Genomic DNA, 24,415 nt, shown 5'->3' with positions numbered 1-24,415 from the left:
GCAACATAACTCTTGTATATCACCACACAACATCAGTGTTTTACCTTTACCAAAGTCGTTTTGTAATTAAAAAAAAGCGCTTTGCCTACCCTTAATTTCAAAGATTATAAATAATGGCGGTATTTAAAATGTATCACATATTTGAAGGATATGTAGATATGTTCTATCACCCGGGTGCGGTGCGCATGTGTACCGGCAGGGGGCGGAGTTTGTCCTCCGTTGGGTCAGAAACGGGTCCTGTCAACATGATGTAACCCGAACCCACCATCGGACACCGGCTACACACTGGCCGGAGCACCGGGCAGGACAACCGTGTTTTCTGGGTGATGGAGGGGCAGCGGTGAGGTGCAGACACACGCGGAGGAGAAGCGGAGCTCTGTGGCTGCGAGTCAAACGCTGTCGTGCGTGTGGAGAAATTACAGCTGCTATGTTGCGTTCAGGCTCTCTGAATCACCGGGACTGCAGATAAACAGGAGCAGGTGAGTCTCTCTTCCTGTTGTTGGAACACCGCGGCTCCAACCTTCCGTTCCACTGCAAGTATTCTCAAATGTGGCGTTTCTTTATTCCGGCGTCCTTTAAAGCCGCGTGACTGAGCTGCGGCGGCTTCAGCGGCTTCCATCACCGCTGATCTCAGGTGATCGGGACAAATAACACCCAGACTGCACCGGGATCTCCACGATCGTGGCTGTGATTGAAGGTGCAGAGCTTCGCGGGCCTGTGGTGAGTTTCTGGCTGTTGCCCCCGCCTTTCCTGGGGGGGCAGTGTCCACCATCAGGTGTGTGTCTGGAGCACAAAATGGCCCAGACGAGCTGGAGGTTGTCTAACCCCAACAGCCTCAGTCACATCTGATGCAAACAGCGGGAGGGGGGAGGCTGGAATCAGATTACCAGAGTCATAATCTCATCCAAAATTGCTGTTTGGACGTTGCGATGCCATTTTTCTGGGTACATTGTGAGCCACAGTAATGTAGTGGCACTCCTTTAAAATGGCGTGCACCTGAGCCTGCACCTGAGCGTGCACCTGAGCCTGCACCTGAGCCTGCACCTGAGCGTGCACCTGAGCGTGCACCTGAGCCTGCACCTGAGCCTGCACCTGAGCCTGCACCTGAGCGTGCCGGGATGCCCTCTGGTCCCTCGTGAAGTTCTGCCAAACTTGAGGCCTCCAGATCTACGATGGGGGCTCCTCATGATGTCACTCCTTTCACTCCATTCTGTGGGGGGGTTGATGTATTTCTGGACAGTTACAGCATCGCAAGGTGAACCCGAGTGCGAGGAACACAAGGTCCCCTGGTAGAATGGCAGCAGTGAGAGGCTGGGGTGTCCACTGGAGTGGACAGAAGTCCAGGAGGAGTGAGGACGAAGAAGGATGAATTGGAATGGTGCAGGAGGAGGTGGAGGAAGAAAAGCTGCAGGAGGACGACTTCAGATCTTTAATTTTTCATCCCATTAAACCTAAATGAAAGGCCTCTTCCCCCTGACCAGAGCTTCAGATGTAAAGCAGCAGCACCATTAGCAGAAACGCTGCGTATACGCTGACGCAGGGACGTACAGAGCTATTCTGAGACAGCGGAGGGGCCCCAGCACGTGTAATCCTCTCAAACCTTTAACGCATTCAGACGGACGCTCTGCTTGAAACTTTCTAGGAAGGGCATTTTAAACCTGGGAGGAATTTATAGCCTCTTCTGTCAACACGGGGCTTTAAATAATTCAGGGTCCGCAGAGAGCAACAAAACAACAGTAAACAGATGACTTAATACCTGTTTACTGGTCTACAGAATGTAAACAATTATTAACGAGCAACCTTATTCTCCTGTTATTTAACAGCAAACTCTGCGCTAACCTAGCACGCTAATCATGACGCTAATCTGGCTCCCTCTTGTTTTGCTACAACGAAGGCTCTGCGTGATTCCGCGTGTCCTCGTGGTGGACTGTTTACACTCTTTATTTACTTTACTTACACTCTTTATTTACAGAGACTCACCACAAACGTGGTGAATCTCTCCAGGGTTTTCCTGCCGCCGGCCCAGAACCGCCGACATCTTGCTGGGTGCCACGCTGCTCCGCTATCGGCGCAGCCATCGCTGCCTCCTGCTAATGTCCCGCGGTTGCTTCCTCCCATTTCAGTGCATGATTTGAGAGTGCGTGGTGGGAATGAAGGGAGACGGAACCATACAGGATCTGATTATGGGCCCCAATGATTAGGTTTGCTTTAATGAATGCTGTTAGGAAGTGGCCACCACAGAAAGAATGACTCATGCTATTGATTGCCGCCCCCTCCTTCAGGAGCTGCTTTTCACTGAGCTCCTCCCCTGACCCCCCCCCTCTCCACTCACCATCTTGCCCATCCATCCCTTCTGTCTTCTCCCCTGCTGCCCCCCTCCCCCCCCCTCACGTGGACAGGACAGTAGCAGCCCCCTCCTCCTCCACCTTACATTATTTCTTCAAAGGAAACGTCAGAGGGAACTGGAGCAGAGTGGGCACGCGGGTTGCATACCAATAATGACATGACTGGGGGGGGGGGGGGCTGGGTGCGGAGGGGGGGGGGGGGTCTGGTCACGAGCAGCCACGTCACCAGAGTGTGTGGAATCTATTTTTAGCAGCGTAAATAGAGGGATTCCAGCCCACCGATCGTGGCTTCACAGCCTGGGCCGTGTCGTGGGAGGAATGGACGACACTTCTCTCCTCTCAAGTCCGTCTGGCGCCGCCGCCGCCGCCCACCCGCCACCCGGCGGCGAGAAGCGCCGCAAATAGACCAAAAAGCTGGCAGCCTGACACATATGTGTTTGTCATATGGAGACGTGTGGCAGGGAGACCGATGGTGAGAGGTAAACAACACCGATGTTAGGAGATAAGAAAACGCAGATCTGGCTTTCAAATGTGACCCCGAGGCTGCCGCCGATGCAGATGACCTCACGTTTGACTGATCTCACCAGGAGTGACATCGTATCAGCTGAATCTATATGTGCTGCCCACATGTGAATGTCCCTCACACAGGCCTAAAGACGCCATTTACCCTCATTCTGTGTCCTCTGCTGTGGTATTTTTAGGCCCACATCAATGCAAACAGACCGTATGTGTGTGTGTGTGTGTGTGTGTGTGTGTGTGTGTGTGTGTGAGTGAGTGTGTGTGTGAGTGAGATAGTCACATGGTGCCCTCTCAAGAACGCTTTAAATTTAGACCTGCGCTTTGATGACGTCCCCAGATGGAGGGGGCCGGAGGGGGTCACGCCAGACTCAGGTCGGGCATGTGGGTCGGGCCGGTGTGCAGGGCTCGGCCGGAGCGCTTACTCTGATGAGCAGCGGCCGGGTCTTTGTGCCTGCTCACCTGATACCCGCAGCGTCACCCTTAGTTAAAGGTCAACGGCGTCCTCGGAGGGTCGACGTGGCGATGGTGAGGCTGTGCCGACCGTCGACACCCTTCGCGGAGCCTTCGGGAGGCTGCGGTTCATAAATAAACATCAAGTCTCACTCCCGGATGGACGGATGATGAGTTCAAGGTCCATGTTGGAATCCTAACATTGGTGTTTTGCGAATCCTTGTGTTTTTCTGCACATTCATCAGCCGGTAACGGTCGTCCTTCGCTCCAGGGAAGCAGGTTTCCAAAGGTCTACGGAGTGAATTTCGAGTGTGGCTGAAGCGAGAAGCTGTTCACCGTCCAACATTAAGACGGAGCTACACGTGGAGACGCTGCTGTGGTCCCTGATTAAGCTTCCGGACCGTTCTGGCTCGCCCGCCGGCCGCAGTGGCGTTGGAGCCGTGCCAGACGCCGGTGTTTTTGGCCGGGGATCATCTTCAGGAGTGTTGCTACCTCTCCATCCAGCACGAAGAAGCGTCTCGTCTCTTCTCCCCACTGTTCTGAAGGCAGAAGCTCAGGAAAGGCTTCCGCCATCTTCTGTTCCAGATGGTGCCTTTGGTTCCCGTTTAAGGGGAAGGGGACCGTTACTGAGCCGTAAAGGGAACCTCTGCATGACAATAATGACACGTTCCAGCTCATAAAAGAGCTTTTTAACGTCTGCTTCAGTCCACACTGTCCCTGTGATAGTTTTGCTTCTTACCTATCCAGAAAGTTCGAACAGGACCTAAAATTGGACTGATCGTGACGCCGTGAGCGAATTTCCTGCAGAAGAGGAAAGAGAACATCAGGCTGCTCCCTCTCGCAACAACAATGAGCCCCCCCCCCTCCACCACCATGCTGCTCTCTGCCACCACCCCCCAACCCCCATCATCATCATCCTGAGCTAAAAATAGCCCTCCTCCCTCCCTCATCACCGGGCCATCACGCGTTCCCTCTCATTAGCTGCCCCCGCCTCTGAATATCCTGGTGTGGTGGCAGTGATCAGACATCAGTGAATGGATGCTGCTTTGGTTCTGATATTTTTGAATGAGCTCTTGGTTCTATGGTCAGTTCCTCCTGTTCTGTTGGGGGGGGGGGGGTGCTCTCAAGAAGGCTTTCTTGTGTTGAGCCTCATCTGCTTCTCATTCACAGGAACGGCGGGTGTGAAGCTCCGCGGGGATGGACCGCAGGTCAGTGGCAGCGCGTCATCACGTTCTCTCCAGGTTCTCTCAGCCTCCCCCATCCCTAAGGTTTGTCTAATGCCTGAAAATCCACGCGAGATCGACACTTTGATGTCACTCGAGGGTCCATCCAGGTGGAGATGAGACCCCCGCTTGGTTTACTAAGTAAAATGAAGTTTTACATCAGGCGATCACACCCAGTCTCAGTGGAGGTGACGACCCACTCAGGAATCTGAAGTTTCCAGATAATTGTGTCATAAATCTTCAAAGATTTTAAATTTATGACCCCTTCAGAGGCTCAATTGGTTAGATTAAAGCACAGCTAATAAGAGATAAACTCTGTCAAATAAAAATGATGTCAGCGGCGCCGACGGCCGGAAGGTGTCCGCCTGGTTTTGATTAAAATGTTCATGATAGATGAAGAGACGCTTCAGCCTGTCACTTATTCGGCCAAGACAAATTATATTAAGCTGCTCAAAAGAGATGGAAAACAACAGCTAACCTGAAAACGCCGCCTTCTTCTCATGCAGCGTTAGCTCAGAATTCGATCAAACGACGCGGCCTTCGCGCAGCTGAAGCCGTCGTACCATCAAACACCTGTGTGGATTTAAACAGATGCGTCTCTCTGCAGCGGCGCGGCCCCGGCCGCCAGCACCGTGGCGGCGGCGTGGCGGCAGCACCGTGGCGGCGCCGGTAACCTGCCGTCCTGAGTGTCTGGCGAGGAGAGATGCTGCTGACAGGATGGCAAATTAACAGCTGTAGGAGAGGCAGGCGCACGTCTGCGTGTGAAACAGGATTCTGATCGCGCTGCTCTGTTGATGCTCAGATAAACTGTGTGTGTGTGTGTGTGTGTGTGTGTGTGTGTGTGTGTGTGTGTGTGTGTTTGGGGGGGGACCTGTCAACAAGTCATTTCCTGGCGAGGCTGCACAGCCCTGCCTGCTCAGATAAAAGGGTCCCGCTTGTGAACGGCTGAACGGCGTTTCTAACCCTCCGCTTGGCGCCCGTTGGAGTGTTTCACCATCAGAATGAAGGAGGAGGCGGGTTGTTTTTAACCTCCCGCCCCCCCGAGGCGCCGTGGGAGGATGTAATTAAAGGGACGCGGACGCCTGAGAGGCGTGGCCGATCCCGCGACGGCTGTCCTCACCTGCTGTCCGTCGCCTCTCGGTCAGGGACGTCCTCGTGGGTGGAGCCTGTGGGGACCTGGCATCGGCGCCCTGTTGCCGAGTGACACATCTGTCCGTGTGGAGCCGCCCAACGGGCTTTTTAGCCGCTCATCTCCGCTCCAGAGCTCTTTAAGGACTCGCCTGACACTTTTGTGTCCTTTGTTCTGCTCCTCGCTGATGGTTCTGATGGCGTTCTGGCTGTTGCTCAGCTCGGACAACAGATCAATGCACGCCATCATCATTAATGGAGACAAATATTAGCGCAGCACAATGCAGGAAATTGCCTTTTCCTCTAATGCAGCAACCTTTAACCCTCCCTATTTATAGTTGCTACTGCCATCATGGCGTAATGGGCCGCCCTGCTTCTAAGCTCCGCCTTCCTGAACCAGCACTTCGGCTGTGCAGCCAATTACATCTGTGCACGACTGCGTATGAATTTGCACCATCTGTCGGTCTTGGTGAGGCACCGGTGAAGAGTTGGCCCGCTGGACCGGAGCGTGCCAGGAAATACAGCTTTAATCGCCGTGAGAAGACAGTCGTAAGTTTTTAGGTGCAGCGCCACTGCGGCCGTTTCCACGGAAGCCAGCGAGGCGGCCTCGGAGTGACGTCATGGCTACGGTCTGGAGGAACAGCGTCTGAGCCGCGCCGAAGCCTTGATTTATTGGTCAAAAGAGGAATCCTGCGTCCACGCCCGGCAGGCTGGCTCATTCAGATTCTGCGGGCGGGACCAACACACGACAGGAGAGGCAGGATGGTCACGACAGCCGTGCAAACAGATGAATAATAGAGCGAGCAGGTGATCTGGGAGCAAAGGCAGAGGTGATTCACGCACATGATCAGCGTTCCCCACGTCACTGCCGAGCGGCCGGGCATTTTAGTCCGAGTCCCACTGCTTTTGGACCGGAACCGGCTCGGGTAGAGTTCCCTGCAGTGCAGCATTTGGGTAGAGCCGCCACCCTCGGAGAGGTTTTCGGAGCACCGGAATGGTTTAAACATCAGCCCATTCCTCGTTTAATAAGTTCCGACGAGGCTGATGTTGAGGGAAGAAGCCGTCCGTCCAGTGGGCTGCACCGCCGACACGCTGCATCACAACAATCCCTGCCAATCAGGGCTCAGCCTCACGCGTCCCCATGGTAACAGCGCTGCCTCGGTCTCGAGGAGGTGGAGGGGAAAGGCAGCGCAGGAGGGAGGTAGATGGAGCAACAAGGGAAGGAAGAGGTGGGGTGAGGATCGATACCTGCTCTCATTTCGCTGTGAGGATTTTTAAAACCCAGACTTCTTCCTGGTTCGGAGGGGGAGAGAGAGAGAGAGAGAGAGAGAGAGAGATGGGGGGGCGGGACAGGCCGGTGAGGACCGGCAGAGGAGAGTGCAGCGGGGTGGAGGGGTGGCAGGGCTGCATCTGCTGAGTCCAGGACCAGGATCTGCAACCCCGAGGCAGCTGTGGTGAGGCGCCTCCTGCAGCGAGCCGCACGTCCGCTCTCGTTCACCCGCCGCGGCGCCGCACGGACCGCCGGCCTCTGCCGCGCCGTTATGTAAACACGTGAGGGCGGCGGCACAGGTGACGGGGGGGGGGGGTCAAGATCCGCAGGTGGCTCCCGGTGGAGGCGGTTTGAACTCCTCCTCCGGCGCGGCGCGTCTCCGCGCCCGGCGTGCGACGCACGTCGAGGGGCGACGCCGGGGGCGCTTGTGATGTGCTGCACGTTCAGAGTTTTTCATCTCTGACGGGAACGAGCTGTGAGAGCGGCACCGAGGTAACGCTCGGCTCCCGGACCTGCTCCCTCCCTCCGGATTAAACCCGCGCGCCGCGGAGCGGGGGATGCGCCGCGGAGCGTCCTCGCCGGCTCCGTGTGTGATGCGGCCCCGCCGTGCGCTGTACGTGCGCGGCGATCATGAGGAGCGGAGGCGGTCCAGCCGGGGGAGCTTGTCAGCGCAGCGCGGCTCCTCTAACCTCAGAAATCAGAAGCATCACGCTGGGACGGATTCATGCGCCTCATAAATATACATAGATGGAGCAGATCACCGGTTATGGATCCCACCTGCACGTCAGGAGGGGTTTAAGTGCGTGTTTGAATATGATCAGACAGGACGTGTCGGGCTTAACCTGCTAGAATTTAAGGCACGAACGGTCGATCTCATGGTTTCAGACAATTCAGCTGCTGTTTTAATCCAGAATTCCTCATCTGTTGCTTCATCTTTTGTCTGAAGGATGAGTCTCATGTGCTGTTTTTCAATGCTGACGGTGGGTTTTTGTTGAGGGGGGGTTCATGTGTACAGGAGGGTTTTACCCCCCCAACCCGTTCTCTCCATTTGGGCTAAAACTGTCTCCTCATATTTATTCCCTTTCTGAATTTCTTTCCCGAACAAGCGTGTCAGGATTGGATGGAACCGACCTTTCACCCAACACTTACTTGCGGTTGCGCAATCGGAGCAGTTTTTCCAGCAGTGGGGAAGTCTTAAACCCCCCCCCAGTTGCTGTTTGGGGGGGGGCGCTGACGTCCGTCCCTGTGAAACGGGCGTCGCTGCCTGTGATGATCAGGGCAGCTCTCCGCAGAGTTGCTGCATTTTAACCGCCTTCCTGCCGTCACGCCCCTCTCTCTCTCTCTCGCCATGAACGGGTTCATTAGGTCCAACTGGGCAAAGGTTCTGGACTTGGAAGTGTCAGTCAGTTCCCCGTGTTGTTTCTGACCACGCGGCCACGAACATGTTGTAATTTGCCTGCTGTTCATATAGAATATTGTGGGTCTTATTTAGCACCAGTGGAGCATTCTGAGCCATTCAGCAGCATTCTGAGCCATTTAGCATCATTCTGAGCCATTTAGCATCATTCTGAGCCATTCAGCATCATTCTGAGCCATTTAGCAGCATTCTGAGCCATTTAGCATCATTCTGAGCCATTTAGCATCATTCTGAGCCATTCAGCATCCCCTGTTGTTAGGGTTAAAGCTGCCATTTGAGGTGCACGTTTGCTAACTGGCGGCAGAGAACTTTGTTTGGCCGGAGTTTAAAGCAATTAGAGAGGATGAAGTGGCATCACTGGAGGCATCAATCAAGACGTGGAGACAGAAACCACTTTCTTGGGTGGTGATAAAGAACTTCCTGTTACTGTAATATGGCTGAAGAGCAGCGCGGGGTTCTGTGCCAGCCTGTTGGACGGAGACTTTTCTGTGGGCTCGGCCTCCGCAGGCCCGTCGGAAGCTTTCTGCTCGGGAAAACGCTCCCGTTACGTTTACATTCAGTCTGTATTTCAGGTCATTTCATCATGTGATCACCTCCTTGGGTGAATCATCGTTTAGCTTCTGTGGGTGTTTGTTGTTCCTCTGTAAAGGTCGCTAACGTGGTGACTCACAGCCGGCGGAGGACTGGGTCCTCACGCACCTCTGTCCCTCTGTCCCTCTGTCTGTCCCTCTGTCTGTCCCTCTGTCAGGCTGTCTGTCCCTCTGTCAGGCTGTCTGTCCCTCTGTCAGGCTGTCTGTCCCTCTGTCTGTCCCTCTGTCAGGCTGTCTGTCCCTCTCTCCCTCTGTCTGTCCCTCTGTCAGGCTGTCTGTCCCTCTGTCAGGCTGTCTGTCCCTCTGTCTGTCCCTCTGTCAGGCTGTCTGTCCCTCTCTCCCTCTGTCTGTCCCTCTGTCAGGCTGTCTGTCCCTCTCTCCCTCTGTCTGTCCCTCTGTCTGTCCCTCTGTCAGGCTGTCTGTCCCTCTCTCCCTCTGTCTGTCCCTCTGTCAGGCTGTCTGTCCCTCTGTCAGGCTGTCTGTCCCTCTCTCCCTCTGTCTGTCCCTCTGTCTGTCCCTCTGTCAGGCTGTCTGTCCCTCTGTCAGGCTGTCTGTCCCTCTGTCAGGCTGTCTGTCCCTCTGTCAGGCTGTCTGTCCCTCTGTCTGTCCCTCTGTCAGGCTGTCTGTCCCTCTCTCCCTCTGTCTGTCCCTCTGTCAGGCTGTCTGTCCCTCTGTCTGTCCCTCTGTCAGGCTGTCTGTCTCTGTCCCTCTGTCAGGCTGCCTGTCCCTCTGTCAGTGTGTCCCTCTTCGTCCCTGTCTGTCCCTCTGTCAGGCTGTCTGTCCCTCTGTCAGGCTGTCTGTCCCTCTCTCCCTCTGTCTGTCCCTCTGTCAGGCTGTCTGTCTCTGTCCCTCTGTCAGTGTGTCCCTCTTCGTCCCTGTCTGTCCCTCTGTCAGGCTGTCTGTCCCTCTGTCTGTCCCTCTGTCCCTCTGTCAGTGTGTCCCTCTTCGTCCCTGCCTGTCTCCCATCGTGCTCCATGGGGATTACTCTGGAGCTATAAATAGCAGCTCTGCTGGTGGAGGCTTTTCCAGGAGGGAAGCGCCACGGTTGAGAGACACAGGTGGAATATTCCAGCCTCCGTGCGCGTTGGTGAAGCACCTGTAGCCGGTGCACGGACGGAGAGAGCGGAGTGATACGATGCCACCGTGTCAGTGAGGTGTGAACACAAGAAAGAAGGGAGCTCATCTGGATTTTCTTTCCTTAGATGTTTTTGAAAGAAATTTGTGGCCAGAGCATTTTTTATCCGCCAGCTAAGCAGCCGGCAGCATGAATAACCCGACAGAAGGCTCAGGCTCCTCCTCTCTGTCCCGGAGGGACGGCGTCTCTTACAGCACTCTGTAATCTGACTGAGATTAAGTGGCCTCTGTCATGTGACTCCTGGGGTTTGAGTGGAAACATCACCAAAGCGTTTGGGCCGAGGCCTTAACTGGATGTAAGCAGGGGCTTCAGAACGGGCGTAGGGGGAAGGATTTAGCCGCTGCACCGGCCACCACTTGGCTGAATCTTTGGTGCGTGGACAGAGTTGGGATTTAGGTTGCCGGGGGATTTCTGGGATGTCGGCCGGTCAGTGGATTACCTTGTAATAGATCCGCGGGAGGGATGTGTTGTCTTGTGTACGCCGATTAATCCTCCCACAAACACGCTAACGCCCCCTTCTCTGGAAGTAGCGCAGGAAGCTAAATTCCGACCTGGTTTCTCCTCTCAGGGAAGGACGGCCATGACTCCCATCGCGCCTGCTTGAATGTGCTGTAGCCACGCCGGTGGAGCGACCCCCTCACAGACCTGCCTCCGCACACACGCCCAGTCGGCCCCATCCAGACGCGACCATGCTGATAAAGGAGTACCGCATCCCCATGCCCATGAGCGTGGAGGAGTATCGCATCGCTCAGCTCTACATGATCCAGGTACGGGGGCGTCTCCAGAGCATGCGGGGAAGGGAGAGGGAGGCCAGAGGTCGCCAGGGCGTCCAGAGGTCGCCAGGGCGGGGGCTGTCCTGCCGACCTGATGGTGCTCCATGTGCACGCGGATTAGATCCTGTTTGATATCGTTTAATGCACGTACACGTGAAAAAAAAGATCCCTTTTTATTTAGACAAAAAGGTCAATATTAGGGTTTTTTTTTATACTGAATCGTAATCAAGTGACATTAAATATTCATCTGTTTGAGGCTAAATTTAAAATCTACAAATTCAGCAGCCTCTTGTTGGGCGTAGGCGGCCTTCGAACCCCGCAGGTGGAAGGAAAACACACAAACACAAACAGAAGTAAACAATCAATCAGAAAGTGTCAAATAAATAATCAGTGATTAATAATAGTTTTATGAGACAGAGAGACTGAAAGAAGCAGGTCTGAAGCTGTGAAGATCACACACACACACACACACACACATTCTGGACCCCTCCTCCTCCTCAGCGTCACAACTGAGCCCTGGTTGCCGTGGTAACCGGTGACATCAGCTGCAGCGTGGCAGAGGCTGTCATCATTTGTTTGTGATAATGGAGATGGGGGGGGGGGGGGATGATGGTGCAGTCAGCGTTACCACGACGACATTCTGTCTGGCTCTAAATACAGGATACAGTTATATTTATCACGCGGGCGAGACGCCGAACCGCGCGCATCATCATTCACCTGCAGACGCGCTTGTCGTGTGTGTGTGTGTGTGTGTGTGTGTGTGTGTGCGTGCGTGTGCGTGTGTGCGTGTGCGTGTGTGTGTGTGTGTGTGTGCGTGCGTGTGGAAGGGAAGTTAATAAATGACCTGACAGGTTGATGCACGGGCGCTAACAGCCGCCAGGTCCGAGCTGAAATCCGAGCGTGGGGAACAGCAGCTCCACCGGCGGCGGAGCCCCGACCAGTGTTGCACGATAAGACCTGATGCATGAGGTCGCGCCGCAGCGCCGGGCCCGGGGAGGGCGGCGCCGCTCCCGGGTCTTTGCTAACCAGGCCGTGTCCCATCAATAATTCAGCCGCAGAAACAAGACCCTCAGCAGAGCCAGAGCCTTCAGAGTCCCACTGGCCGGGTCCAGTCGCTCCTGCCTTCACGACAGGATGTCTTCGGTCTCCCCCCCCCCCCCTCGTTGGTTCCGGAGCGTCGCCTCTGATGGAGAGTTTGGTTGTTGTGGGACAGCTCGGCGACGGTTCCGCCTCCTTCCATTGTCTCCGTGTGTCTCCTATCGTCCCGGCTCCTCCGTGTCCTCTGCACCAGGCACCAGGAGTTGGGGCCTCCGGCTCCTCCATTACCTGCTAGATTCCAGCTGTTTGCCTCTCCTGACCTTCATTCCTGACTCCAACGTCTCCAGGACGGGGAGCTCCGTGTCCCACTCTTGACCCCGGACGCCCGTCTCTCGCTGTTAATAACGATGGCGTCGACCCGCAGCCCGTCACCTCGGGAGCAGTCACGCAGCCCTTCAATCACAACCCTGGAATGCGGCGGCTCCCGTTTGGTCACGTGACCTGACGTGCAAATGTTGAATGGAGCAACCGGGAATCTGAATCTAAAAATGGGCCGGCCGGATTCTTTAAGAGGATCTGGGAGGGTTTGATTGGTTGAGTGGGACGAGTGAGGCCAGTTCGGACCTGGTCCGTGTAGCGAAGCATCTGCTTCCTGTCATGGAGGCAGCCGGGACGCTCCTCTAATCTGCCTTTAACGATCCTTTTTAAGCTCCGCCTCTCCTGAGCGCCGCAGTGGCGACGACACCAGCGAGGGAGCTCATTAACTTTAAGGAACGGAGGCCGAGGAGGAGGTTCTGTTTCTAACGGGTTCGCTAACGCTAACGTTCCAGAACGGGTGCGACACGGTTGATGCTAACGTGCTGAACGAAGGCACGTGGGCGCCCACCAGCAGGGGGCGCCCACCAGCAGGGGGCGGGCCTGCGTCTCACGCTGTCGCTCCGCTGTCCTGCAGAAGAAGAGCCGGGAGGAGAGCTGCGGCGAGGGCAGCGGGGTGGAGATCCTGGAGAACCGGCCGTACCAGGACGGCCCCGGGGGCTCGGGCCAGTACACGCACAAGGTCTACCACATCGGCAAACACATCCCGTCCTGGTTCTGCGCCATCCTGCCCCAGGCGGCCCTGCGAGTGGAGGAGGAGTCCTGGAACGCCTACCCCTACACGCGGACCCGGTGAGCCCCCCCCCCCCCCCCCCGATGAACCCCGAGTTTTACATTAAAGCGTCAACAGGAAGTAGGGATAAAACTGCATCCATGTTTGTTTTTAGGACTTTTCCAAGCATAGATTTGCCGATGAGGCGCTTTTTCCCAACGTAACCTTAAGGAAGGATTTAATTTAGTTCCTTTTCTCTGGACTTTAACTTCAACTCTTAATTGGAATCATTATAAATATTTCTGCATCTTAAATGAGCCGATTGGTGGCGGACTGAGGTCGGGAACGCCGCGGGTGGCTTTGTGTCCCTTTAAGAGTTTCCGTGGTTACGCAGGTACACCTGTCCCTTCGTGGAGAAGTTCTCCATCGACATCGAGACCTACTATAAACCAGACACCGGTCGCCAGGGCGACGTCTTCAACATGTCCGCCGCTGAGAGGAGACAGAGGACTGTGGGTAAGCAGGGAGGACGCGTCAATTTTCCCACAATGCAATGCAACCAACCACACTTACCCCCTCCTTCTGCAGACCCCATAGACATTGTGAAGGACTACATCCCCCCCCACGAGTACCTGGCGGAAGAAGACCCCAAGCTCTACCAGTCAGTCAAAACCAGGCGGGGGCCGCTGTCGGACGACTGGATCGAGGAGATCCACCGGGATCCGGCTCAGGCCGCCGTCATGTGCGCCTACAAACTCTGCAAGGTGGAGTTCAGATACTGGGGCATGCAGTCCAAGATCGAGAGGTTCATCCACGACGTCGGTGGGTAACTGACCTGCAGGTGGGGGGGTGCAGAGTGCACGAGCAGAGCGTGCACGTGTTTCTGACATATGTGGGAAAATGTTGGTGTTCAACATTGATGAAACCTGTAAAGACTTTGCTAGTTTTGACGGCGCAGCGCCCCTAGTGGCCACAGTTATATTCACCTGAGTCGGCTTTATTATTATTATTATTATTATTAGCTCAGAAGGATGAGGGCCGGACCAGCTTCACCATCCCGGTTAATCCCGGTCTGCGTGTCTCAGGCCTCCGTAAGGTGATGGTCCGGGCCCACAGGCAGGCCTGGTGCTGGCAGGACGAGTGGTACGGGCTGACCATCGAGGACATCCGGCAGCTGGAGCTGGAGACCCAGCTGGCTCTAGCCAAGAAGATGGGCCATTTCAGCCAGAACGAAGAAGGCGGAACCGAGACCAACGGCTCCTCGGTCGGCCCGGACCAAGACCCGGGAGCCGAGGCCGCCGGATCCCCCGCGGAGGCCGAGGGAGGAAAACTGGGAGACTCCCTGGAGGGTCGGAGGGAGCTGACCAAGCAGTGGTCCACGTCGTCCCGCTCCTCCAACAGGTCGTCCAAGAGGGGAGGTGAGGGGCAGTTTCTGGTCTTTGACCCCGACGGGGGGCAGGAGGGCAGCAGCATCAGCTGTGTTCCACACCTTTGCAGGGAGTCCGTCTCACCAGAGCATCTCGGAGTGGAGGATGCAGAGCATCGCCCGGGACTCCGAGGACAGCACGGACGACGAGTTCTTCGACGCTCACGGTACGTTCCGCCGCCCGCCCCCCCACACACCAACGGTTCCGTCTGCTGCATTGACGGTTTTCGTCCTGCAGAGGACTTCTCCGACAACGAGGAGATGTTCGTGAAGGACATGACCAAGTGGAGCTCCAACGACCTGATGGACAAGATCGAGACGATCGAAGTGGAGGAGGCGCAGGGTAGGAAGCGTTAGCATGAACGGCTGAAGCGCAGGGTAGGAAGCGTTAGCATGAACGGTTGAAGCGCAGGGTAGGAAGCGTTAGCATGAACGGTTGAAGCGCAGGGTAGGAAGCGTTAGCATGAACGGCTGAAGCGCAGGGTAGGAAGCGTTAGCATGAACGGCTGAAGCGCAGGGTAGGAAGCGTTAGCATGAACGGTTGAAGCGCAGGGTGGGAAGCGTTAGCATGAACGGCTGAAGCGCAGGGTGGGAAGCGTTAGCATGAATGGTTGAAGCGCAGGGTGGGAAGCGTTAGCATGAGCGGCTGAAGCGCAGGGTAGGAAGCGTTAGCATGAACGGTTAGCCCTGGACGCTCAGTTACAGCTGCTCTGTTTGTGCCTGAACAGACGTGTTGTACCAGGAGTCGGGCGGCCCGTTTGCCGCGCTGCGTAACGAGGGGCCGCAGACGGAGGTACGTGCGCCCGCTTCTCCGCGCGCCGTCCGCTCGCGTTGACCCACGTTTTTAACCACCGCTCCGTCTCCTGCTGCAGGACTGCTCGTCCCAGCGGTGCCTCCAGCCGTCCAAGATCCACGTCCTCGTCCTGGTCCTCCACGGAGGGAACATTCTGGACACCGGGTCAGGTACGGCGGCAGCGCCGGGCCTGCGGGCCACAGCGGCACCGCCGGGCCTGGCGCCAGCTCACAAACGCCGGCGTTTCTTGTCCCACAGGCGAACAGAACAGTAAACAGGGGGACGAGAACACGCTGAATGGGGTGTTTGAAACCGTGATGAGGGTCCACTACCCTGCGGCGCTGGGCCGCATCGCCGTCCGGACCGTGCCCTGTCCCGCCGTCTGCGTGGACGCCTTCTCCCTCGTTTCCAAGTGAGCAACATTAGCTAACATCCATTGGCGCCTATAAAGCCCGCGCGCGGCTAACGCCGGTCCGGTCCGCCCGCAGCCTCAGCCCCTACAGCTACGACGAGAGCTGCCTGTCCAGCAGCCAGGACCACATCCCTCTGGCCGCGCTGCCTCTCCTCGCCACTTCGGCGCCGCAGTACCAGGACGCGGTGGCGACCGTCATCTTGAGGGCCAATCAGGTGTACGGTGACTTCATCAAGTCCTTGGAGGGGGAGTCGTTTAACGGCCAGGTCAGGCGTGGAGGCGTGAGTCCGTGCTCGGGTCCTTGCGCGTGTTCACCTGTGGCGTTCCCTCCGGTGCAGGTGTGCGTTCTGGGAGACTGCGTTGGCGGCATCCTGGGCTTCGACGCCCTCTGCAGCAGCTCTGTGACGGTGTCAGAAAGCCAGAACAGCAGCAGGCGCGGGAGCACCATCAGCGTCCAGGTATCCGTGCTAACGCTAATGCTAATGCTAATGCTAACGCTAACGCTAACGGCCCACTCAGTTTGGTTTCCTTTCCTCTTCGCCTGTCCCAGGACGCGGACCTTCTCTCCCCGGGCATCATCATCAACAGCGTCTCCCCCTCCTCGCCGACCCTGGAAGGCAGCCGCCACCTCAGTCGGAGCAACATCGACATCCCCCGCAGCTCCGGGCCCGACGACCCGAAGAGGCAGCTGCCGCGCAAGCGCAGCGACTCCTCCACCTACGAGCTGGACACCATCAAGCACCACCAGGCCTTCCTGTCCAGGTGCCGCACCCATGAAATGACATCATTTCCTGTTTGCTGTCTCCGCTCTTGCAAGCGACGTTTCCTTTTTCCTCAGCCTTCACTCCAGCGTGCTCCTCGGGGAACCGGGGTCACGGCGCTCCAGCAACAGCACCATGCTGGAAGGAGGCTCCTTGGGAAAGTTTGACTTTGAGGTGGCGGACTTCTTCCTGTTCGGTTCTCCTCTGGGGCTGGTCCTGGCGCTGAGGAAGACCGTTGTGCCCTCGCTGGACGGTGAGGAGATGATCCGATCGAAACGATTGATTCATGCCACCAATGTCTCAAAAAGGTCAAAACGGAGGGTTGTGGAAATCTGTTGCTTTGACGTGTTATTCTCAGGGTCTGAAGAGAAGGCAGGGGTCAGAGGTCGGGCGCCTCGCCACGTGTCTGACCTCACCAGATAAGAATTTGGCCGAGAAATGGCAAATACGTGATTTAAGTCACACAGACGCAAATCTGTGTGTGTTGTGGGACGTGAAAGGAGAGGCCACTGACCCGCAGCCGCTGTGTGAACATCTGGCCCAGCAGCTGTTTGTTCTCATCCCGGCAGAAGAATCTCCTAAAAATCATTGTGTACCGTAAACAAATGAGGAAAAAAAAGCAGTTAACGCCGAAATAACCATTCAGAATTACATGAAAGGATGCAGACCACAGTGACAACTACACAGTCAATGAGGCCCAGTTAGCTTAGCTTAGCATAGTTCAGTTCAGGTGTCTGAAAAGACTGACAGCTCAGGCCAATGCTAAGGTTAGCCGCCGGGATCAGCTCCATAAACCCAGATGAAAGACAAAGAACCCCCCCCCCCCCCCCCCCAGAAAAACAAAGCTAGCGTTTGCTAACAGTGGCAGATGTGCATGTTAGCATAGTGCTTGTTATGGGAATTGTTCTGTTCCTCCAGTCTCCGCCCTGCGGCCCGCCTGTCAGCAGGTGTACAACCTGTTCCACCCCGCGGATCCCTCGGCCTCCCGCCTGGAGCCTCTCCTGGACAAGCGCTTCCACATGCTCCCTCCCTTCAGCGTTCCTCGTTACCAGCGCTTCCCTCTGGGCGACGGACACTCGGCCCTCCTGGGTGAGTCCGCGCTCACCCATCATTTTTCCCTCCGCGCTCCGGAAACGCCGGCTCGTCATCTCTTCCCTCCCCCCCCCCCTCTAAGTGGAGACGGTGCAGAGCAACCCCCAGCTCCTGATGGAGCCCGCCGGGGCCGCGTCCAGCCGCTACCAGGACCCCGTCGTGAGCGAGACCTCCATCCTCGTGCCTGTGCTCAACTGGCAGCTCCAGACAGACGGTGCGTTTAACCACGCTAGCCACGCGAATCAAGCTAGGTAGCGCTATGCTAACTCCCCTCTTGTCCATCCAGAGTCCTCCCACGCACACATCACCGTGGACGGCCAGGGCCCTTCGTCCACATCGCCCGGGGTCCCTCACCTTCGTTTTAACCGCAGGGCGAGCGAGGCCAGCCTGGCCAGCCAGGTGTCGGGGCTAGCGGATTCCTACACCGCCTCCAACATCGCCACCAGTAAGTCCGGGTCGGCCGTCCGATCCCTGTTTTCCGGTCCGAACATGGATGTGTTGACGCTCTCGTTTCCTCCCTCCGAACGTCGCCTCAGCGCACGCGTCCGAAGTCAGGCGCACTAAAAGGCCCCGCCTGGCGTCTCGGCTGGCGCTCCCCTACGATAGGTTTGCCCCGCGCAGAGCGCCCCCGTGGTCGCGTCACAAACCCAGTCGGGTGTTCCAGAACCCCAGCGGCGCGGAGTCTGAGCCCGGCTCGGACTTCAGCTCCGACCCGACCTCTGACGCGACCTCTGACGTCACCGATGTCACGTCTGATGTCACAGACTGTGGCTCGGTGCCCCCGTCGCCAGGGGCGCTGAAGAACATAGAGCAAGGTACCCTGGGAGTTGTAGTAGGAGACTGGGGGAGGAGCCTAGGATCCGCCCTTCCTCCCTGTGTGGTTTTCTCTCGTCTCTCCTTCCTCCTCCGTAGCTTCTGAAGCTCAGATTCCAACTTGACCTGACAAAAACCTTCTCACTGGCTCTGAACTGTAGCCTGGTTTTAGTCCCTTCTAGGTGTTTGCTGCAGAATGTGCTGCCACCCGGGTCCCAGCGATCTGACTCCTGACTTTTCTTTCCCATCTCGTCTCGCTCCAGTCGCCTCCCGGTGGTGGGGCAGCAAGAGGATAGATTACGCCCTGTACTGCCCCGACGCCCTGACGGCCTTCCCCACGGTGGCCCTGCCTCACCTCTTCCACGCCTCCTACTGGGAGTCAACAGATGTGGTCTCGTTTTTGCTCAGACAGGTTTGATTCGGGACTTTTATGCTTTCCCATCGTTAGCTTAGCGCTGGTTAGCGGGGGCATAAAACTGAGGAAACTCGGCATGTTAGCATCGTTTTAGCATTCTGCTAATTATTTCTGATAAATGCTTCGCTCAGCGGCTGAATAGACGTGAATTTTGACTTTAAAAAGCTTAAATGCTGCGAGTTTATGACCTAGCGAGCCTAAAATGAGCAGCGTCCATTTTAGTTGTTGTTCTTCCCAGGTGATGAGACACGAGAACTCCGGTATTTTGGAGCTGGATGGGAAAGAAGTGTCCGAGTTCACGCCGTCCAAACCTCGCGAGAAGTGGCTCCGCAAAAGGACTCATGTTAAAATCCGGGTAAGATCCCAGTTTTCACCGCTAATGTCGAGATTCTGACTGTGTCAAACGTTTCCTGGCGGCACCAGAACGTGACGGCGAACCATCGCGTCAACGACGCCGTCTTCACGGAGGACGGGGCCCAGATGGTGATGGGGCGTTTCATGTACGGCCCCCTGGACATGGTCACCCTCACCGGCGAGAAGGTGAGGCGGCGCCGCGCGCCACGCCCTCGCCGTTTTGGCCGAGGCGGAGTGGTAAACAGGAAGTTCTGTGGTTGCTTCCTGCAGATCGACATCCACATCATGACCCAGCCCCCCTCCGGAGAGTGGGTCCACTTCGACGCCGAGCTCACCAACAGCAGCGGGCGCGTCTCCTACGTCATCCCGGAACACAAACGCCTCGCCATCGGCGTGTATCCGGTCAAAATGGTGGTCAGGTGACCGACTCAGTGAACCTCTGAACCGATGGACCCGAGTCCACGCGAGCAGATTTCATGTTGTCCGTCTGATTGTGATCGGATTACAAGTGCAATGAGATCGCAGCTAATCTGATTAGAGCGTCGTCGGATTTAAACGCGTGGTAGATTGAACGCGCTCACTGCCCCTCGCAGGGGCGACCACACCTCCGCCGACAGCTACCTGACCGTCGTGCCGCGAGGGACCGAGTTCGTGGTCTTCAGCATCGACGGCTCCTTCGCCGCCAGCGTGTCCATCATGGGCAGCGACCCCAAGGTGCGGGCCGGCGCCGTGGACGTGGTGAGGTAAGAGTCCCGGCGTTCGGGCGGCGGCGGCGGCCGGGCGGGCGGCGGCGGCGGCGGCGGCGCTCACCGGCTCCTCCCCCTTTCCCCTCCCCCCCCAGGTACTGGCAGGATCTGGGCTACCTGATCGTGTACGTGACGGGCCGGCCCGACATGCAGAAGCAGCGCGTGGTGGCCTGGCTCTCGCAGCACAACTTCCCGCACGGCGTCGTCTCCTTCTGCGACGGCTTGGTTCACGACCCGCTGCGCCACAAGGCCAACTTCCTGAGGTCGCTGATCGGGGAGGTAAGGAAGCGTCTAGCGCCCAATCCCCAAAGCCCCTGAACGCCGACCTCGCTCTTTGACCAGGCCCACATGAGGATCTTCGCGGCCTACGGCTCCACCAAGGACATCTCGGTGTACCTGTCCATCGGCCTGCCCCCGTCCCACATCTACATCGTGGGGAGACCCACAAAGAAGATGCAGAACCAGTGTCAGGTAGGGGGGGCGGTCCGGGCGGCGCTCCCTCCTCCGCCAGGCGGGCGCCACTAACGTCCTGGTCTCTTCCAGTTCATCTCCGACGGCTACGCCTCCCACCTGTCCCAGCTGGAGTACAGCCAGCGCTCCCGTCCCGCCAAGTCCTCCGCCGCCCGCATGGTCCTGCGCAAGAGCAGCTTCGGCCTGAGCGCCGCCGCCGGCGACTTCCTGCGCAAGCGCAACCACATCTTTCGCACCATCTCCGCGCAGCAGTCGGGGGGGTCGGGCCCGGTCTCCCCCAGCCAGCCGGGACGGACCGAGCGCACGCTGAGCCAGTGCGAGGGGGAGCGGGAGCGCGGCGTGGGCCCGGCCGCCCAGAGGAGCATGAGCATCGCCGCCGGGTGCTGGGGCCGCAGCGGGAGCGCCCGGGAGGGCAGCGGGGGGCTTCTGGGCCCGAAATAAGCCTGGGAATGTCAGGGTGGTGGATTCGGGGGGGACCGGATCTCCGGAGCGGAGGAAGAGGAGGGAAGAGGAGGGAAGATTCTGGGAGTTTCCAGGAGGAGCAGAGAAATCAGGAGGAACGTTAAGAAACACAAGCGTAGCACGACTTCAGACAGGGTCCAGGGACGTATTATAAGCCTTAAACTAATCTCCAACTGGACACCCCCCCCCCCCACCATCACCCCCCCCCCCCCACCATCACCCCACCCCACCACCACCCCCCCATCACCCCCACCCCCCCAACCGCCTCTTCTCTCCGTAAACACACACGTGAACGCGCCGTGCGGTCCGATCCCTGAGCTCAGGACGCTCCAGCCTGTCCCCCGTGTCTCTGTCCCACCGTCTCCGCCGGCAATAAGAGCAAAAGTACAAAACCATCGTAGCAAAATTAGGGTCAAAGGTCACTCGGACACCGGAGAACGCTCCGCGCAGAGAGCTTTGGAGTTATTTGTCGCTCTGTCGTAGCTTCTAGAAAAACCAGGTGATGCTAGAAGTTGTCTTCCAGTCAGTTCGTCACCTTTTCCATACATGAGGCTGTTAGGGGGAGAACCCCCCCCCCCCCCCCCCAAAGCTTTTTAATCAGTCAGTCAACAATAGACGCGTTTAGTGGCCGTAGCCACGTTGCCGCTGCGAGCATGTTAGCATGCTGATGTTAGCGTTTATCTCCACCGTTACTGACTCCTCTTCAGTTCTGTAAGTGCCACAGACACATTTTAGTCCCCCCCCCTGTCGGGCAGAGACAGACACAAATACCCGGACTAACGACCCCACGCCCGTCTGCATCTGTAACGTGGCCGACTCGCCCAAAGGCGAGCGTGAACCCTCTCAGCGTGGCCTGTGGGCCGCCCAAGGCCTTAACCATCTCCAACAGCACCACAGACGGAGCAGAGAGCAGGAAAAACAGGGCATGCGGCATTAAAGCAACAACTGAAACTCTGTACAGTCCACAGCAACAATCCCTTTATCTCATCGGCTTGCAATACCTCTGATCCGCCTCTAGGCGGCGACTCTTTCCAGCTGCTGATGCTTGTGTTTTGTCCACCTGCATCTCGCTCTTCTCATCACGGAGGTCTAGAAAAGATGGAGCTGGCGTCCACGCGGGAGCCCGACCGCCCCCCCCCCCCCACCCACGGCTCCCGTGTTACAGACGTGTCGAACTGTGACTGTTTTTACCAAAAGGAGGGAGCGATCCAGCATGAATGTCCAAAAGAATCCAGACTCTCTGCTGCCGACGCGAGGAACACACGAGTCGGGCGAGAGGATCTTCCGTCGCTTCTGTCTGGACTGTAGATTTAGGGAGGTCGTGGACGAGGAGGAAGCCGCCTGCTCACGAACTCCGCAGGAGGCCGTGTTTCTTTTCCAGATGGTGCCGCTCAGATTTAGCTTATTTTCGAGACTGACTTGAAACCCCATTATTGACCGGTGATGGCGCCATTGAACGGTCGCTCCATCTTCGGTCCGGTTTTGAGTCCAAAAAATGGGTTCGTTTTTTTAAAACAGGAGACGAGTGCAGGGACGGAGGTCGGGTATGTTCTGCAGGGTGGCGGTGCGGCGAGGTCATCGCGAGCGTCAAGTCAGCCTCGAAGAGGCGCCAACTGGGCCAGTGAGGGGCAGAGGTCCTCCCCTCGACCACGACGCGTCCGGCTTCCACCACGTCTTCAACCAACCACGAAAGCCAAATCGTTCTTTACGACTGTCGTGAACCAACTATATAACCTCATTGTCGCTCTCTTTCTGTTAGCTTCCGCAGCAGGTCGCGGCGGGGGCGCGCCGCCTCGTCCCGCCACACGCACACGCACACGCCGCCGCTCGCGCACGGGTCTTTTGTGTTGAGTTCAGGGTGAACGTGCAGGTGTGCACAGGTCCGTGGGCCGTGTCGGGCTGGAATGACGAGCCACAATCGTGCCAAAGCATGAGGGGATGCGTCCAGGCCGGGGGTTCCCAACACCTGGCGCCCTTCCTCCTTTTATGCTGTAAGAATCCAAACTTGATGACACGTCGCCACGACCCGTTGCCATGGATTCAATCAGTCGACCCCGCTTCGGTCCCACGTTTTAAGTTTTCACGATCTGCCGGAATCTGGATGTTTGGATGTTTTCAACCTTTTTCTCTCTGTAGAGTGTGTTTGTTTTTTTTGTTTTTTTTAAAAAAGAACCAAACTTATTTCTGTGGTAGCAGTTTTACCCATTGAGGTCTCAGAGGTTGAGACCCCCTGAGGGGGGGCGGTGCAGGCGGGCCGAGCCTCTCCCTGACAGCTGAAGAGGCCTTTCCCACTCTGAATGCAAACCGGAGGCGGAGAATGTTGCTGTCAATCAATGAGAATAAGCTATTTTGCCAGAAATTGTGGATTTTTCGCAGCCATTTCAGTTCCGGCCGGCAGGTTTTTGCCTACAGATTCCGCATCGCTGGGCCGAGTGTCCGTGTTGGGGATCTGGGGCGGGTGTGTGCGTGTACATAATGTAAAGATGTATATGTAGGACTTGTATGTTTGAGAGTTATTTATTTACCTAAAGATCGCCATGCTATTCTGGAAATTTCAGGTGAACTATATTTGAAATATGTAGCATCCCCCCCCCCGTCGGTGTGCTAGTCATCCAGTCTACGGACCAACACCTGGATAGTTTCCTTTTGAGCAGTGCAATATTTTCCTTCCGATCCGAGCCGGGCAGAACCACAGAACTCACAGCAGGGGCACAATCTACCACAACACAAAAGCTCTTTCACACCTCATGAAAACTGTTTGTACTCCAGCTGCTGCTGCTGTTGCCGTCTCTTTACAGCAACCAGCCCCCGGGCATTTTATACCACTCCCGCTACCTATTTTTCAAACCGCAGTATTTTACAAAACCTTGGAACTTTGAATGGTTTTCAGTCTTTGGGTGCATGAAGAAGCAGCTCTATTTAATAAGCTGTTGCATGTCATGCAGTCAGATTGGAAATACTTAATCACAATGCTTAACACTAATAAATCAGTTGTCTTGTCCATGGCGTCGTCACTGTGTCCTGATAAATGAATGGGTTTATTTTGAGTCATCAATTGTGATTCGACTTCTATATAAAAGGAGTTTAAGATGCTAAGTGCTGTTTTCCAAGCTTTTTATGTCATCGTTTCCTTTAATATGTTTCAATTTTAATTTAATTCAGGTACGAAACGGTGCCATCTAGCGGCGAGAAATATATTACAAGCACTACATACGTTGAAATAAACACAAAACATTTCATTAATGTCCGTAAAATACTGTAAGATTATATGCAAAGATATATACAAACTCACGGTGAAACGAGTGTCACAAACAATTAGAATATTTCACCTTCAGTCCCAACGCAACACACACTGGGTGTGGCGAGCAGATGACGGTCACGTGACCAGGACTATAAAACTGCAGTCCTACAGGAGGGAATCCTGCCGGGATTTCTGTCTGACCAGGTGGAAAAGGTGCTAAAAGTGGTCTTTGAGAAAGAAAACCCGGCAGGATCTCGCCCTGGAGGACTGGGCTCCAACACCCTGGTCCTAATTCTGCCTCCTGAAGCTTCATATTTCACCTGAAGTCACATTATTGAGCACAATACACTGTGCATCCAGGTGTGGTGATCAGGTGACAATCACGTGGCTCAGAGGGGAAGTGAGGTTATTAATAGTGTATTACAGTGATATTAAAACCCAGGCCTCAATGACC

General features: G+C 56.3%; 1 protein-coding gene across 1 annotated transcript; it reads left to right on the top strand.

Moving 5' to 3' along the window:
* Window positions 1-64: 64 nt before the first annotated feature.
* Window positions 65-20,944, top strand: LOC101061243 (membrane-associated phosphatidylinositol transfer protein 2-like). Its single transcript, XM_029837436.1, has 28 exons — window positions 65-479; window positions 582-720; window positions 4,485-4,582; window positions 10,646-10,844; window positions 12,841-13,055; window positions 13,370-13,491; window positions 13,564-13,797; window positions 14,061-14,393; window positions 14,473-14,568; window positions 14,640-14,744; window positions 15,130-15,194; window positions 15,274-15,364; window positions 15,453-15,606; window positions 15,683-15,872; window positions 15,945-16,064; window positions 16,157-16,368; window positions 16,445-16,620; window positions 17,286-17,456; window positions 17,542-17,673; window positions 17,746-17,904; window positions 18,536-18,684; window positions 18,926-19,042; window positions 19,111-19,227; window positions 19,312-19,460; window positions 19,635-19,784; window positions 19,883-20,066; window positions 20,130-20,258; window positions 20,331-20,944. The coding sequence occupies exons 4-28, from the start codon at window positions 10,767-10,769 to the stop codon at window positions 20,697-20,699; spliced, it is 4,017 nt and encodes a 1,338-aa protein (XP_029693296.1). The 5' UTR covers window positions 65-479; window positions 582-720; window positions 4,485-4,582; window positions 10,646-10,766; the 3' UTR covers window positions 20,700-20,944.
* The last annotated feature ends 3,471 nt before the right edge of the window (window positions 20,945-24,415 follow it).

This window comes from Takifugu rubripes, chromosome 6 (genome assembly GCF_901000725.2).
Source record: "Takifugu rubripes chromosome 6, fTakRub1.2, whole genome shotgun sequence".
NCBI lineage: Eukaryota > Metazoa > Chordata > Actinopteri > Tetraodontiformes > Tetraodontidae > Takifugu > Takifugu rubripes.
Note: the sequence above shows the minus strand (reverse complement) of the source record. Positions and strands in the feature narration are given on the sequence as shown.

Bases quoted from the DNA above. Each gene is read 5' to 3' on its own strand.
- LOC101061243 (XM_029837436.1), top strand. From the start codon at position 10,767: ATGCTGATAAAGGAGTACCGCATCCCCATGCCCATGAGCGTGGAGGAG. The intron at 13,492-13,563 runs GTAAGCAGGGAG...CTCCTTCTGCAG, and splicing joins GAGGAGACAGAGGACTGTGG to ACCCCATAGACATTGTGAAG. The intron at 20,259-20,330 runs GTAGGGGGGGCG...GGTCTCTTCCAG, and splicing joins AGATGCAGAACCAGTGTCAG to TTCATCTCCGACGGCTACGC.